At 39.8% G+C, this 16,600-nt stretch overlaps 1 protein-coding gene across 3 annotated transcripts in view; it reads right to left on the bottom strand.

Annotated features, from left to right (window-relative positions):
• Window positions 1-266: 266 nt before the first annotated feature.
• Window positions 267-16,600, bottom strand: part of CC2H3orf70 (chromosome C2 C3orf70 homolog) — a 93,189-nt gene continuing 76,855 nt past the window's right edge. The window contains exons 2-3 of one of the 3 annotated variants that reach the window (XR_006207566.1): window positions 4,583-5,222; window positions 267-2,139 (exon numbers count right to left, since the gene is read on the bottom strand). Coding sequence is in view for 1 of the 3 variants with exons in the window: in XM_007083647.3 (XP_007083709.2) it covers window positions 4,666-5,222 (557 nt within the window). In the remaining 2 variants the exon portion in view is untranslated. Of the gene's footprint in view, window positions 5,223-16,600 lie in introns of all 3 variants that reach the window. The other 2 variants (XR_006207567.1, XM_007083647.3) reach the window with 2 other exon arrangements.

The raw sequence follows: 16,600 nt of genomic DNA, 5'->3' as shown, positions 1-16,600 counted from the left end.
CGTTGTGAGCAGTTGACCATGAGTGCCTATTATGGATAATAACACTTACCTGCACTTCATAGTTTTTATAAAGTCTAAGCGTGATAATGATGTAAACTGCTTATTTCTTAGCAAAAACTAAGCACTCAGTATACAAGTTTCATGTTTTATAAATGCGGGTTGTTTTCTTTAGTTCACAATGTTATCTGAATCAGACAGAACCTCTCCAAAGGAGAAAGTGAGGGGGAGAGAATATTCCAGACTCCAAAATATCAGATTTGTGCTGGTACAAAAGAAAAAAATTACATTTATTTTACAAGGTAAGTATTTTCCTAAAGTATTATACATAGAGGAAACTTGAGCTGTCTTTAGGAAAACAGAATATAATTTTAGGAAATTACAGAGGGGTCAACATTGTGCTTAAAACTTTGAAATAGGTGAAAAAATTAGCACAGTAAGTGAATTTTGCAAGGTATGAACAGCCTTAAAAAGTGTATGTGGACACGACGATACAGAAGCTCAATATTAAAGCCTCTAGTGATGATCTGCTTTCAGAATTGTTCATACTATGAAGAGAGCACTGCTTCAATCTTAACAGAAGAAGGAACTCAAAGCACTAACAGAAGCATGGCCCTTTCACAGTAGTCAACTCTCCAGTCTCTAGAGTAATGAAAGGGAGCAGTGACATAACATTTTTAAAAGGTAATCCCAAAATTAATTTTGAGACGTGCCCTCGTAATTATGTTTGGATGTGAGAAATACCGACATCCCTGGAGTTCATGGCACTGAGACAGTGAGGACTCCCACCTCCTTCCCCTCTCCTCCCCTGTGGGAACAGACACAATCCCAGACTATTCAGACAAACCTAAAATGCAACTGTCCTCCTCAATTCTGGCCCTCACCTCCTGTGGAGAGGGGATAGGAAAGAAAACTGTTAAAATGTTGTTTCCCTCATGTGAAAGGCCAAAACATGTCAATACAATTTTGCAAACAAGATGGAATAATCAAGAGCTGACACATAAATATTAGTTTAATTTGTGCTTTCCCCTGACCCCCTGCCTAATAGTATTTATACCGCCAAAACCTATCTGGGTATTTTGGCAGTTTTCTAAAATAGGTTGTGTCCTATACCCAAATAGAGAAATTTGTATAAAATGAGTTTGTCCTGATTAGTCTCAAAAGAACTGCTTCAAATAGGCCAGGAAGTAGAGGTTAAAAAATAAAAGCACCAGCCCCACAACAGTATCGAATCTGAGATCAAATCTAAAAGGTACTTGAGGACAACGACTTCACCGTTTTGTTTTAGTCTGGGTGGTTTATTTGGTTTTATTTTGTATTGTATTACCTTGAAGTACAAGTCTTCCTTTCCCAGGAAAGCAACCGTTTTTCTTCATGGGTTTCCTCAGATTCTTACTTCAAATCTTAAAAATTACAAGGTAAAAAATACCTAGGTTTGATTGTAAAAGCCTCATTTGTTAATGTACCAAATCGTTATAACCACAAAAGCATTTTAATTGCTTTGTCATTTCTCAGAAGAGTTAGAATATCTGAAACTGGAAAATTCCAAAGTAAGTCTTGGTTAGGTAATAAAGCCGAATTCCATACAGCACTTCTTTTGCATCTTCCACCCTAACAGCTCTTACATCAACTTTCAGGAAGTGGGAATGGTGCCAGGCTTCCATAAAAGCCCCCAAAGCACTTTCTCCATCCACACAGCCCACCCCTTCACTCCAAGTGAACTACCAGGTTCAAATTATTAAGTTTTAGTACCTGTCAACGTACAAGTATCAACCCAAAGACTATTTAACATGACTGTGTTCGATGTCTATAATACACATTGCAGTCTAAACATTTTCTAAAGTGCCTATAAATATGCTTATACAAATGAGCAATATAATATCAGATTTACAGAGAAACTCTTTTATATAATATATAACAGATAGGCCTAGAATTTAAGTTGTAAATACCCATTTTCATATCCTTATCAGTTGTTTTTGGAATGCAAGCATTAAGAAACAATTCTGGTTCAATCATGTATGATTTTCAGAGAATTATTAACAGTGCTATGACAAAGAAACCCTTGCTTGTGCTTGTTTAGAAAAGGCTATTTTGAGATCCAGGAGCATCTGATATTTAGAATCCAGTGGAACATCTTCAATTCTATAAAAGAGTAGTAAGTGAAGCTTAGTGAATTTTTAATTATAAAGAGATTGTGCAAATATTTAAAGTGATTATCAACCATTATTAAATCCAAAAATTTCATTAAAATCATGGGTAACCTGAATGGCAGTTCAGGAGTTTAAAAAACAGGAACCTAGGCAAAAGTCATAGATATTACAGATGAAGGCCCCAACCCTGACACAGCCAGCTTCAGAAACATGGCCCTGTGACCACGTATTTCCACAGCTTTGGAGACCTGGTGGTTGACTCTGATCAGTTTAATGAACAGGAATGTGAGCCCAGAGTACAGAACTGATAAAATGGTACGGAGAAAGGAGACCCTCCATATGCCCACCCAGGGGCTTCACTGAGCTCAACCACAGGGTAGGTGCAGACAGGACCCTGGGGTCGCTGCTTGGATCCTGAGTACACAGTGGCTGGCTACACTGCTCGGCTCACGGGATTTGGGCTTCCATGCCTGCCTTCAGCTGGCTAGTAAATCATGGGAGGCACTGAGAACCTCAGACAGGCTCATCAGATGTCTGTCCCTAAGCCATCAGGCCGGGGAAGGCCCTCTTTGCACCCCTCCTCCACCTGCCCTTTCCTGGAGCCTGCTGTTCCTGGAGCTCCTCTCACCACCTTACTGGTCTGACTTGTTGAGTCTTTACATTTCAGTCAGTGGGAACTTTATCCTGCATTCTCATCTAGCACAGGAAGCTTTAACTGCCACTGCTTTCAAAGGAATATGTGTACTCTGTTTTCTAAACCCTAGCGCTGTTTTGGGCACCTAGACCTAACAAAGTGTTCTAGCCAATCACTTGAACTACATGTACAACCAAGACAGCAGACTCTGCCTAGAGTGATTTGTGAAGGATGCCAAATGGAGGCTTCAGGGTGGAACACAACAGGCCTCGTCTTATTTCTTAAAATACAAACTAATGTGACACAGAAGAGATGTGCCAAAATCCGGACAGAGCACGAGATAGTGCCACGAGAGCATGCTTACAGAAAGTGAGGGCATAAGAAGTATTTCTCAACCTCCAAACTTTGGCAGGTGTATCAGGCTGTATTTTAAACTTCCTGAACTCTTAACTACGCCTCACAGAGAGGAGACGTGGAGAAATGGCAGATAAGCAACTTACACAATAACACCTTGTATAAATGGAAATTAGGAGAATTCAGAAGAGAGCTAAGTAAGAAAGAATTATTCTCTATTTTGTGTGTGTGAGAAAAGAGAACATGTACAACAGACAATGAATATTACTGTAGTAAAGTGAATGAATATTACACAAAATATCTTCTGACTTAGCAGCAAACTATTTCAACTGCTTTTGCATTTGCATAAAAAATCCATGCATCAGACTGAATTCTAATCCATTTCTCACCTAAGCCATTCTAATGCTTCATACAACCAAATGAAGCAGAATTAATCAAACCTATTAGATTCATTCCTAATCCCTAAAGGACTGCTGTGTTTAGCATTTCCATGCTAACTAAAACTATTGATTTTTTTCTTAAGACGTTAGATGTGGCTGCCTCCTAAATATAATACCTATATAACTTCCTAAAAGTTTTCCCCAGATGTGAAGAACAATTAAGAAAAATGGGGAAATGTTGAGGAATCCACCCAAGAGGCCAGCTCAAACGTGGCAACATGTTCTCCAGCTGCATGCCTAGTATTCTCCTTCCCCTGGGTTTCCAGAGCATTCTGGGTACCATTACCCGCATGTGTTAGCACAGCCCTCTGCTGGACTGTGGGCCCCTTCCTGTAGGAGTCAGGTGTTACTCAGTCTGCATCCCACTGTGCACCCTGCAGAGCGTAGGCACGCAGCTAAAGGTGGATTGAACATGAAACTGAAGGCGTCATCTCTTCTTAAATGAAGGTCTGGCTCTGCCCCAGATCACGCAGGGTATGCAGACACTAGCCATAACTAGGGGCCGAGCGAACCTCCAGTAACCTCCCAGAAATAAACTGAGGCAACAGGGGCCCAGACCCATGCAGGTGGTGAGAAGAGAAAAGAGACAGAATGGCATCTACAGTGCACACTCTGTTCCCCGCTCCTGAGCTGATTCCCATAGGAGACTAGCAGGGTAGGGGTGCCTGTGGGCACACCAAAAGGAATGCCAAGAGGGGTATGTGTGTGTGTGTGTGTGTGTGTGTGTGTGTCAAGAACTGGCTATGTAGAAAATACTGTCTCGTTCGCTGTAGGTAGCTCCTCAACCTGATCCATGATAATCATCACTTCACTGCTTTCAGAGTTCCCAGTGAAATTAAGGCTGGGTCACAATTCATGACACCAGATGCTACATAGAAAATAAGTCAAGATACAAAAGAAAACCATTTATAAGAAAAAGAAGGTCTTAGTTCTAAGACTAATTTAAGAGAGAAGCTAATCAGCAGACCACTGAACCACTATGGTTGTCAGAGAGGGGTAGAAAATACCAACTGCAGTGGAAAAAGGATCCATCAGACCAAAGTACAAAAGCTCAGCATGGATCAGAGGCCGTGGCTTCCTGCTTGGACTCTCACACGGTGGTTTCTATTGTTTCAATCACTTCCAGATCTGACTGTGAAGGGGAGAGAAGGGTGCACTCATCCGGTTCCCAGCTGCTCTCCGGACTGTAATCTTCCTCTGAACTCAGTTCTGCTCCTTCTTCTGTGTCCTCATCACATGATTCCACATAGTGAGCCCCAATGGCATTGATCCCAGAGTCCTCAGAACTTGAGGGAGAAGAGCAGTGATCTATTTTTGGTGTACTGCTCTCTCTTGAAATTAAGGCATCATGTGCAGAGACCTCCTCAGGGCTCATCTTGTGGGAATGTGGTGCCGGCTGCTTCTGCACGTAACACATCTTCCCATTAATACATTTAACCTGATAGTTGTCGATAAAGAGGTCTGAGATCATACAGTACCTTGGTGAATCAGGGGGGAGGGGTGGTTGGAAGACAGATGCAAATTTCAAAAAGTGTTCAGTGAGTGAGACTGAGATCTGAATGGTGTTTGTGGGTTCCCGAGGCTTTGCAGGAATCTCAGTGCTTGGAAGCTGCTCCACAGGGGTCATAGGCTGATACACATACTTGCCTGTGAGGAACACAAAAAAAAGTGGTTGAAATCTAAGAGTATTACACAAAGTACATTAACACAGTTATAATGGTTTCCTTCTGAGGATTCAGAATGTTTTTAAAAATATTTCACCATCAAAAGAAACCAGTAATAGAATCATTCTACATTGTTATAATCAATGAAAAATACAGCATGATACATAATAACATCATGGTATTTCCATCTAAGAAAACTCACACACTACACATTTTAATTTATATTGATGTCTTTCTAGTACTTCTGAAGTGGGTATATACTAAAATTCTTGTTTTAACAACAGTCTTAAATGATTTATCCCTTACACTAGAATAAAGAAAGCCCACAATATATGTATTGTAAGTATGTATGGTAAAAACACACTGTAAAATAGCATACTATAAAATTATAATTCCATTTTATTTTTAATAGTTATATGCTAATATATATACTAATACATACATTTAAAAACTGGAGAAATATATACCAATTTATTATCAGGATTACAGAAGACTTTCACATTTTAGGTTTCTGTTTTAATCGGAATACATATACACATGCGTATTTAACAGGTAATGGCCTACAGGACTGTCCCAGCCACTGGCAAGGGCTGGGGTAAGGTATAAGGTGGGAAATGATCTCGTTCAAGGCCCAAGTGCATCAATGGCCTAATTAGGAGATGTTTTCCCTGACACCAGCTCCCCTGGTACTAAGCAGCCCAGGCCAAGCAGAAACAAAGGCACAGGTGGTGTAGGGGGTAACCTACCAAGTGTTTCTAGGAAACCAAGAAGCTTATCTCCACACCTTCCCCTCTGCTCTGAGCAGGGCTTCACACAGCACACCTAGAAGTGCAACCTAAACAGATCTTGTCCTAATGTGTGTCTTTCTTTGTTCTTTCACTTCACTCAACATTTGCAAAGCCAGGATCCTGTGTACCAAGTGCTAAGGAAACAGAGATAGAGATGGAAATTATCCAGTCTGTAAATCTAAAATGATTTCAATATAGAAATCTGGAAGTAAAAAAAAAAAATCCTGAAAAACTCAGAAACAGTGGCCACAACTGTAGGCACCATCTTGGGTTTCTCCTAATGTAGTTGAGTATCAACCAGTCCATACTGTATCTTCAGCACATAATTATGACAGGGCTTTTTAACCTAATGGCACTATTGCCATTTTGGACCAGACGATTCTTTGTTGTAGGGGGCTGTCCTATGCACCGTACGATGTTTAGCAGCATCCGTGGCCTCTACCCACTAGAAGCCAGGAGCACCTCCTCCACAGGTATGACAAAACTGTTCCCAGACATTATCATAGACCCCTAAGGGTCAGAATCGCCCCGGCTGAGAACTACTGATTTATGATCCCGTCATGAGCATCTCTTTGCAAGCAATTCACTCATTGTGCATGCACCTGGCTCCTGTTTATTTCTCGGTCAGACTGGAAATTCTAGGACAGAAATCACATTTGTATGGAAAATTACCTTAGATTTTTTAACAATTTATTTAGGCCATGGAAGAAAAGCAATTTAAGATCAGAAAAGCAAACTAGGCCATAAATAGTACAACATCAGCAATCTATTAAGATCAATCAACTTGCCTATATTTTTTTATTTCTGGTTCCTGACTCTTGTACAAAAGTGTAGGCTTAGATGCTATAATTTCATTGTAACTAAATTACTCAAAAATATATTCAGTTTCATTCTGGAGTAACACATGGAAAAGGTACATTTAAAACTGTTAGTCCTTTGGGTTCCTAGGTCTGCTTCAAAGCATGGACATGTATCATGTAAACCCTAAATGGTCTGATAAAAACAGAGGTGAGAGGAATCCATCACACCTGCCTGGGGGAGTAGGTTTCAAATATGCCAGTATCTTTATTTCTCTGTTATCTGTAAGGAAGTACAGTATTATTTCTTTCAAGAAAAGTTCAAATCACTAGAGTTTGGTATAGTAGGACCTCTGCATCCAAGCATCACTGGTGTTATCAGCTGAAGGGGCAAAGAAGGCAGAACTTCAAACCTCCCCTCTAATCTTCCAGTCCCTTATATTCACAGTGGTGAATTAATCATCTGGAATGGACATTGGTCTTTTCTATTCTTAGTTAGTGGACTGGTGGTTACTGAGTTCAGGAGGCTATGGATGATAGGCACTCAAGAAATGCCTTTTGCAAAATGCTGATTAAGTTTCTGGCCCAAGTGACCTCTGGTTTAGTTATCCACTTGTCACAACTGTAGAAGTTCCTGAAAATTCTTTCTCAGACTCACAGGGATCAGGGTTTTATTTAGTTCAAAGAAGGAGGAACTCCATGAAGACTGACTGTGGAACTTTTGTAACCACCCTGTCCTACTCTCATTTGCCCTCGACCCACCCTCCTTTCTCTTCTCCTCCTTTCTGCTTCTTCATAATTTCTTTGCTCTTTCTCTTCATCTCAGTTCTTCCACCTCTTCCTTTCTCTAACCCTGTCTTCTCGAAAACTGTTTTTCTTCCTTGAAGTGTAGTAAAAGAAAGGGAAATGCAGCTGGGAGACAAAGTATGCAGAATACTGTATTCTACACTTCATTTGCTTCTATAAGTTGTACTTGTTAAATATGCTTACTCTGAGTTAGGTGACAGCCCATTTATCTGGTGATATGGGGACACAGATGCAAAGAGGAAGGCAGAGAAGAAAAATAGCAGAGGCAGCCAGATGAGAAACTAAGTTTAGTAAACATCTTTCAAACATCAATTAATTATATAAAACTATATTGTTTAATTTTCTTATAAATACATAACAGGAGAAATCAAGGATTTAGTTTTGTAAAGAGTCCAGAGGGGTTTGTACTTTGCACCATTCCCCAGTAACTTCTGCCCTGTGGCTTACTATACTGTGAATCTATGTTTGTAATGATAGCCCCAAAGCATCACAAGATCCTGAATTATCAGAGAAATTCAATTATGTCTGCTACACTGTACTTACTAAGGGAATAAAATGAACTAACACACTACAATACCATGGACAAAGGGTGGGGGGGGGGTCCTGGCCAAAACTCCACAACCACTATACTTTATTCTCTGAATAGTCCTTTTAATTAAGAGTTTACTATGTTATTTAAAGAAATAAGTACTGGCAGGCACCTTGATGGCTCAGTTGGTTAAATGTCCAGCTTTAGCTCAGGTCATGATCTCATGGCTCGTAAGTTCGGTCCCCACATCACGCTCTGTGCTGACAGCTCAGAGCCTGGAACCTGCTTCAGATTCTGTGTCTCCCTCTCTCTCTGCCCCTCCCCTGCTCACACTCTATCTCTCCCTCTCTCTCAAAAATAAATAAACTTTTAAAAACAAAAAAAGAAAGAAGTAGATGAGAACTTTTAAAAGTTAAATCTCTAAAAGGAAAAGGTACTCAGAGATAGACAGGGCTTGAAGTAGAAAGTAGAGGGAGAATAAAAGAAAAATCTAGATATAATATAATCCAGCAATCCTACTTCTGCGCATATACTCAAATGAAAGCAAGGTCTCAAAGAGACAGCAGTTGCATAACCATGTTCATAGCAGCATTATTTACAGTAGCCAAAAGGAGAAAGCAACCCAACTGTGTATTGACAGATCAATGAACGGAAAAACAAGATGTGGGATATACATACAACGGAATACTATCCAGCCTTAGAGAGTAAGGAAATCCAGGGTACAACATGGATGAACCTTGAAGCTATTATGCTAAGTGAAATAAGCCAGTCACAAAAAGACAAATACTGTATGGTATCACTTATATAAGCCACCTAATTTAATCAAATCATATAGGCAGAACACAGAGTAGTGATTGTCACGGGCCAGTAGATAAAAGAAACAGGAAGCTGTTTCATGGGTACAGAGTTTCAGTTTTGCAGGATGAAAAGAGTTCTGGAGATGGATAGTGGTGATGGTTGTACAACAATATGAATGTAGTTGATACCACGGACCTGAACACTTTAAAACAGTTATGATGGTATATTTTATGTATATTTTAACATGATTTTTAATAGTATAATTAGTATAATTCATTATATGGAGGGGAAACTCCATATGATCCAGAATATGTAAAGAATTCTTACAACTCAGTAACAAAAAACAAGCAGCCCAATTTTAAAAAGCAGTGAAGCTATGCAAGAGCAACACCAGGAATCCTTGTCGTGATGGAAATGCTCTGTAATTTGACTACATCACTATCAGTATCTTGGTTATGACAATGAACTACTGTTTTGCAACTACAGTTGTCACTAGGGGAAAGTAGGTAAAGGATACATGGAATCTCTGTATTATTTGTAAAACTACATCTGAATCTCAATTTTTTCAAACTAAAAAATATAATTCAAAACAACAGGGAAAAATCACTATAGAAGTGATGTTGTACCCTTTCTGGTGCATTATTTATCAGGAGGTAACATGCTGTGGCTCCATCTCATATTAACTTTGAACACTTGTTTAATATGGTATCTGTCCAGGTTTCTCCACTGAAGAGTTAGTATTTTTCCCAACAGTTATTTCCTATTTCCATCATTACTCCTATATTTATTAATAGAATTCCATGTAAGCAATTCCCCTTTATTTTTTCAATTATTTAAATTAAATATGATTCACAGCTATTTATTTTGTTCTATGGATTGTAATCCATTACTATCATATTTACTTTGCTCCTCAAATTGTCCCATATTTAACTGCTGGCAGTTCCTTCAAGTTAGCACCTGAGTCCTTTCAACGTGCCCCCATCATCCTTTTTTGAAGACTTCCATGCTTTCTGGCACCATAGATGTTACTGGCTTATCTGGTACTCCCCTGCCCCAGTCCAGGAATCAGTCATTTCTCCAAGGAGCCCTAGTCCTTCACTTACGAACTTAAACACATTCTTAAGTTTGTTCTCAAAATATTCCCATGAAGCAGAGTCTTTGCTTGCTAATGACTCATTCCATCACTCACTAAACTCATCCAGAGGAAAGTGAATACTAAATCTCATTACAGTACTTAATTCCCATTAAAAATAATATAAAAAATTAATGTCACAAACCCATTAATTTATCTGGAATATTTTTCAAGGGAGCTGAAATCACTTTCTTAATAATGAAATAGACTATACAACAGCAAGATTAAAAAAAAAAAAACAGTTGTGATCTGTAAGTGAAAAATAAATTTCATACATCTCGTTTCTTTTTGGGAACCTGGCCCAACACCTTCAGCTATTTCTCAACCAAGGACTGATCAAAACCACTACATAAGTAACTTCTAGTATTCTTTAGGAGTCTGAGTTCATAACTTTCCTTATCATTCTTCCCCTTTGGTGTTTAGCAATAATATATAGTACATACTTAAAAAAATTTTTTTTAATGTTTATTCATTTTTGAGACAGAGAGAGACAGAGCATGAATGGGGGAAGGTCAGAGAGAGAGGGAGACACAGAATCTGAAACAGGCTCCAGGCTCTAAGCTGTCAGCACAGAGCCCGACGCGGGGCTCGAACTCACGGACCATGAGATCATGACCTGAGCCAAAGTCGGACGCCCAACCAACTGAGCCACCCAGGTGCCCCAATACATACTTTTTAAACAATGCCTCGATGAGACACTAAAAAAGATTTATGTTCTCATCCTAGTTCTTCGGTTTAAAAAAAAAAAATGGAAGAAGAAACGGAAGACTTACTTTTTCAACATCACATAACACAACAGAAGTCAGTTCTAAGACCCAAGCCTTGTGACATCTGTGTTCTTTATGAGGGCACTCATTACTTCATTAATAAGGTTTAGATAATGCTCTTATTAGCTTATACTGTTGTTCTCTACCATTAACTACAGCTAATATTCCAATTTGTAACAGCAGATTGGGGCGCCTGGGTGGTTCAGTCGGTTAAGCGTCCGACTTTGGCTCAGGTCATGATCTCGCAGTTCGTGGGTTTGACCCCCGCATGGGGTTCTGTGCTGACAGCTCAGAGCCTGGAGCCTGCTTCAGATTCTGTGTCTCCCTCTCTCTCTGCCACTCCCTTGCTCACGCTCTGTCTCTATCTCAAAAATAAACATTAAAAAAAATTAAAAAAATAAACAGCAGATCTATTTCCTTGAAGGAGTTTCTTTCATTTGGTTCTAGAGCGCAAAGGGAAGAGAAAAATAAAACCCCAGTAAATGTAAAAAATAATTTATATGCCCTGTTAAGCTACTGTATGCACTTTGTTAAACTATGTTTTAAAGAACAGTTGTGCATTTTGATTCTTAAAAAAGATCCTTTGGGAGGGAAATGAGCTTTTTGCTTTTACAGATAGTTTTATGACTATTAAATGTGTGTCCCCTTGACACATGAAGTACACTGCTCTCAGGGAATGCAAAGTAATTTTAAAATTAGCCTAAGCAAAACATAATTAGAAAGGTAAATCTAGTGAAAAAAAAATTGAGTGGCCTAAGGGAAATTGCATCCACAGTTCAGTTCTTTGATTTTATATAGTGAATCACAATTATGTTTATTTTATTCCCAAGGGCATTCATTACACTGAAAGTAATGTTAAATATCCTTATTCAGCTATTTCTGCAATATACATTTACTAAGTTGAGCAGCATATCACAAACTAAAAACAAAGGAACATATTTATTATAACCAACATTTTTTGTGGCCTTACCTTGTACCTTGCTCCATTGGCAGTCAATGTATCATATTTTTGTTTTACTTTATTTTTCTTAAGTAGGCATCACGCCCAGCACAGAGCCTACTGCAGGGCTTACACTCAAGCCTGAGATCAAGACCTGAGCTAAGATCGAGAATCAGATGCTTAAGGTGCTGGGTGGCTCAATCTGTTAAGTGTCTGACTCTTGATTTCAGCTCAGGTCATGATCTCACAGTTTGTGAATTTGAGCCCTGTGTCGGACTCTGCACTGACAGTGCAGAGCCTGCTTGGGATTCTCTCTCTTCCTCTCTGACCCTCCCCCACCAAATAAATAAACTTTAAAAAAAAAAAAAAAAAAAGGAGTCAAGGGGCACCTGGGTGGCTCAGTCAGTTAAGTGTCTGACTTCAGCTCAGGTCATGATCTTGTGGTTCATCAGTTCAAGCCCCACGTCAGGCTCTGCACTAATAGCTCAGAGCCTGGAGCCTGCTTCCAATTTTGTGTCTCCCTCTCTCTCTGACCCTGTCCCCTCACGCACTGTCTCTCTCTCAAAAATAAAGAAACATCAAAAAAATTTAAAAAAAAGTCAGACGTTTAACCTAGTGAGCCACCAGGTGCCCCTACCATGTATTTGTACTTCAATCGAGGAGAACACTGAAGTTCATATACTGCCCAATATGTTAAAGTCCCCAATGAGAACTTTATGCAAGATCGTAGTTTCTTCATTCTTCAAACTACATAACCTTTAGTGCAATGGAACTTATTAATGTGAAACAAAACCCTAGTGAGACGGAATACCAGAGGCATGAATTATTTATTCATTTAACAAACATTTATTGAATATCTACCAAGTTCATACCGCTAAATCAGGTGCTACAGGGAAATAAAAAGAAATACAACATGTAGTGATGCTTCAAGAAGTTTCCAAACTAGGGTAGAAGATAAAAAGTAAAATGAAATCAATAACTGAGTAAAACTGTAAGAATATACAAGGGCATTCACCGAGCACCAGAATAGGATTGCAGGCTTCACTGAAGGAATTTATACGGCTAGTAAAAGATACGGACCTGTGGAGTAGCACATAGAACTGCTCCAGACCAGTTGCAGAGCTGGAAGGATCAGTTGGCACTGGAGGTTCACAGAGTCTACCTTTTAAAAGCTTTAACTCAGTGTCTGGCACACTGTAAACATTCTATTACTGGTGTTACTTACAGAAGGCAGGGGCTGCCTACCAGTCTCTAAGCCACTCTACTGGCTTTTCAGATTGCTATGTGGCCAAGCCCTGCAAAGCCCATAACCACCCCTAGTCCTCAGTTTCTACAACTCTCTGAATGCACCCAGTTTCCTGATTCAGTTTAGCCTGTAAACTTCTCTCTGACCACAGCTGTCTGCCACCCTACCTTCATCACCTACCCTACAAACCCTACAATCCACTTTTACATATGCTTTCACTTCTCCCTCAAACTAGTATTTACTGAGCCTCACTTGTGTGCCAGGCCTTAAATTAGGGGTCAGGGGGTTAAAATAGCAAGAAGAGGGACCACATCCCTGCCCTTATGGAAGGAATATGTATATTTGAACATACAATTACAAACCATAGAAAGTGATAGACAAAAGCGATAGAAAAAGCAAAATTAGTGATTAGCAATTACATGTGGGATGCATGATTTGGACCAGGGGAGGGAGGAGGGGAGGGTGGTGTCAGGCAAGCCATCCTTGAGATGACCATACATAGTAATGCCCCCTCAGGACTGAGTGGGGGTTACCAGGCAAAGAAGGAGAAGAGCCAGAGTGGCTGAAGCATGATGAATAAGAGGGGGCCAGACCATGTAAGGCCCTAGAGACCATGTTAAAGATTGGGGATTTTATCCTGCACGCTAGAAAGACACCGCACAGCTTTAAGGAGAGAGTAATGTGACCAGCTTTGCCTTTCTACTCACTTCCATTTCTATCTGCTCCTCTCACAGTTTGGCACAAAGCTAATCCAAAGCACTCAACAGACTTAACAATTAAGCTACCATCTTCTCTCCCAGTTTCACACTCAGATCTGGACTTCAGTCAAATAAGTGGGAGAAGAACTGGAGGAGGTAGAAGAAATACCACTTAGCAGCTGGTACTGCGCAGGAGCCCTTTACCAACAGACTTCTACAATCCACAGTGCTCTGAGCCACACTTCTGACACCTTGAGGTATGGGCAGGTGTTATAGTGAGACCTTCCCTAAAAATATCATTTCTGAAAGTGCCATAAACCAACAACAGAAAGAGAAGCTGTTTGCCACATTTATCATTTTATAAAGCAACCAGTCTGAACAGAGGTATAGTGAAGGCTCTATACTTTTTTAAACCATGTTTGGTTCTACCTGAAGCCAATTCTTCTGGTTTAAGGGACAGTTAAGGACAGATAAAAGTAACACACTCTTGTGTATTTTATTTATTTATTTATTTATTTTTTAATATATGAAATTTATTGTCAAATTGGTTTCCATACAACACACTCTCTTGTGTATTTTAACAAATACCAAAACAAAAAAAAAAAAAAAGAAAAAGAAATAAAAACTCTACAAATACCTGCCAGTAAACAACAAGGGGGAAAGAGAAGAAGTATAAAATTCATCCCTCTTACAATCTAGTTGGGTCATACAAAACATCCAAAACAGCACAAGAGGAAAGGTAAGTATTAAGTTGTGAAGGCATGTACTATACACAGTGTAGGACCGCAGAGAAAAGTGAGGGCTGGAAGGGCTTAGAAAATATGGAATGGGGGCACCTGGGTGGCTCAGCTGGTTAGGCATCCAACTCTGGATTTCAGCTCAGGCCAATAGCTCACGGTTCATGAGATGGAGCCTGGTACTGGGCTCTGTGCTGACAACACAGAGCCTGCTTGGGATCCTTTCTCTCCCTCTCTGCCCCTCCCCCACTTGTGTGCGCATGTGCATGCGCACATGCGTTCTCTCTCTCTCTCAAAATAACATTTTTAAAAAAAGAGAGAGAAAATATGGAATGTAAACTGAAGAGAAGCTGGGACTTGGACCAAAGAAAGTGGCATTCCAAAAATCCAGGGGTGGAAAAAGTATGGGATATTGGAGGGATGGTGGGGTGACCAGCCTGACTGGAACACAAGGCTCTCCTATGACCAAGACCAGTCTCACCACCGAGATAATCTGGAAAGAGAGCAACACCCTTCCCTTGCCTTAGAAGACTATATACAATAGGAGATACTCTGCTAAGTAAGCTGGCACAATGGAATTCCCTGGACTTGTAGACACAGATGATTCCAGTTGGGAAAGAGCCTCTTCTAAGGCCAGAGTTCAGAAACATCCTAACAGATAAGTCTGGCTAAAACAATCCACAGTTAAACAAAACAAAATGGGCAGAGAAGGAGAACTCTCAGGCTTCCATTTCCTCTTAGGTGACCAAATAAGGCCACAAACAAGGGACCATTTCCTTTTAGGTGGCCAAACATTATTTCACATGTAGGAGCGTATAAAGGTCTACCTCTTTTCACTTAATTTGTAAGTCCTACTTATTCACTAGAGCTGCTCTGTAGAGCGTTTGTAAACATAGTAAATTGTTTAGAAAAAGGGACAGCTGAGGGAGTCTTCTCCCAAGGATGGGTCAGCCACTGACAGTGACATGATGAAAACAGTATGTTCAAAAAGAAAAAGATGGCAGCTGACAGGGCACACAGAGACTCAACCAGTATGTATTAAGGGTCTGTACATCACAGTGCACGAAAACACTAATAAGCCTGATGGAGAGAAAGAGGAATTAATGAGAAAATGGCTAATTACGGATCATTACAAGGTAAGAAAAGCTTTATGAGTGCTACCCTTTTTAATCTAAAGATGCATGATCATAATAATAGTCATTACCTTTGATTTCTTTATAACAAGCCTTGACCTTATGGGCATTTTATGTGACCATCTCAGCCTCCTACCTTTTTCTGCAAAAACCACTAGTATATGGGCTGAGTTACCCAGTCCATAAACTAGGCAACAGATTTCTAAAACTGCAGTTAGAAAAATTTGAGAACAAAGAAATTCCCTAAGGAAGGCAGCAAAACTGGAGAGCTAGAACATGATGACCCTGGTGGGGCTTCTACCATTCTACTAGCATACAGCTATATAGTTCTACAGGTCCCAAATAAGTTATTAGCAGCCATTAATTCAACGGACAGATATTCTTTTTTTTTTTTAATTTTTTTTAACGTTTATTTATTTTTCAGACAGAGAGAGACACAGCATGAACGGGGGAGGGGCAGAGAGAGAGGGAAACACAGAATCGGAAGCAGGCTCCAGGCTCTGAGCCATCAGCCCAGAGCCTGACGCGGGGCTTGAACCCGCGGACCACGAGATCGTGACCTGAGCCGAAGTCGGACGCTTAACCGACTGAGCCACCCAGGCGCCCCCGGACAGATATTCTTGACAGACTAATGCTAAGGGAAATGGAATAAGACATCTGTCACATTTATCTATTGATCTGGGGATGAAAAGTTCAGAAATTCACAAGAAAAGGATGCTAACCAGTTAACCTGATTTAAGAAAAATAACATCTTGAAACATCTGAAGTATCTGCTTAGCACAGGGCCTCAGCAGGGATTCAGCAGATTTTTACTGAATTTTTGAAAATGTATCTTTGTTGTAGGTTATTTTTGTAGGGAACATGTATGTACATACTCAAAAACTTAATTTTCAAATTTATACAAACCAATATGGCATTCTAGAACTTTTTTATTAATCACAATGAAATATTCTAAATTATCAATGAGATGTAATTTCAAATCAAATTAT

This window comes from Panthera tigris, chromosome C2 (genome assembly GCF_018350195.1).
Source record: "Panthera tigris isolate Pti1 chromosome C2, P.tigris_Pti1_mat1.1, whole genome shotgun sequence".
Taxonomy (NCBI): Eukaryota; Metazoa; Chordata; class Mammalia; order Carnivora; family Felidae; genus Panthera; species Panthera tigris.
Note: the sequence above shows the minus strand (reverse complement) of the source record. Positions and strands in the feature narration are given on the sequence as shown.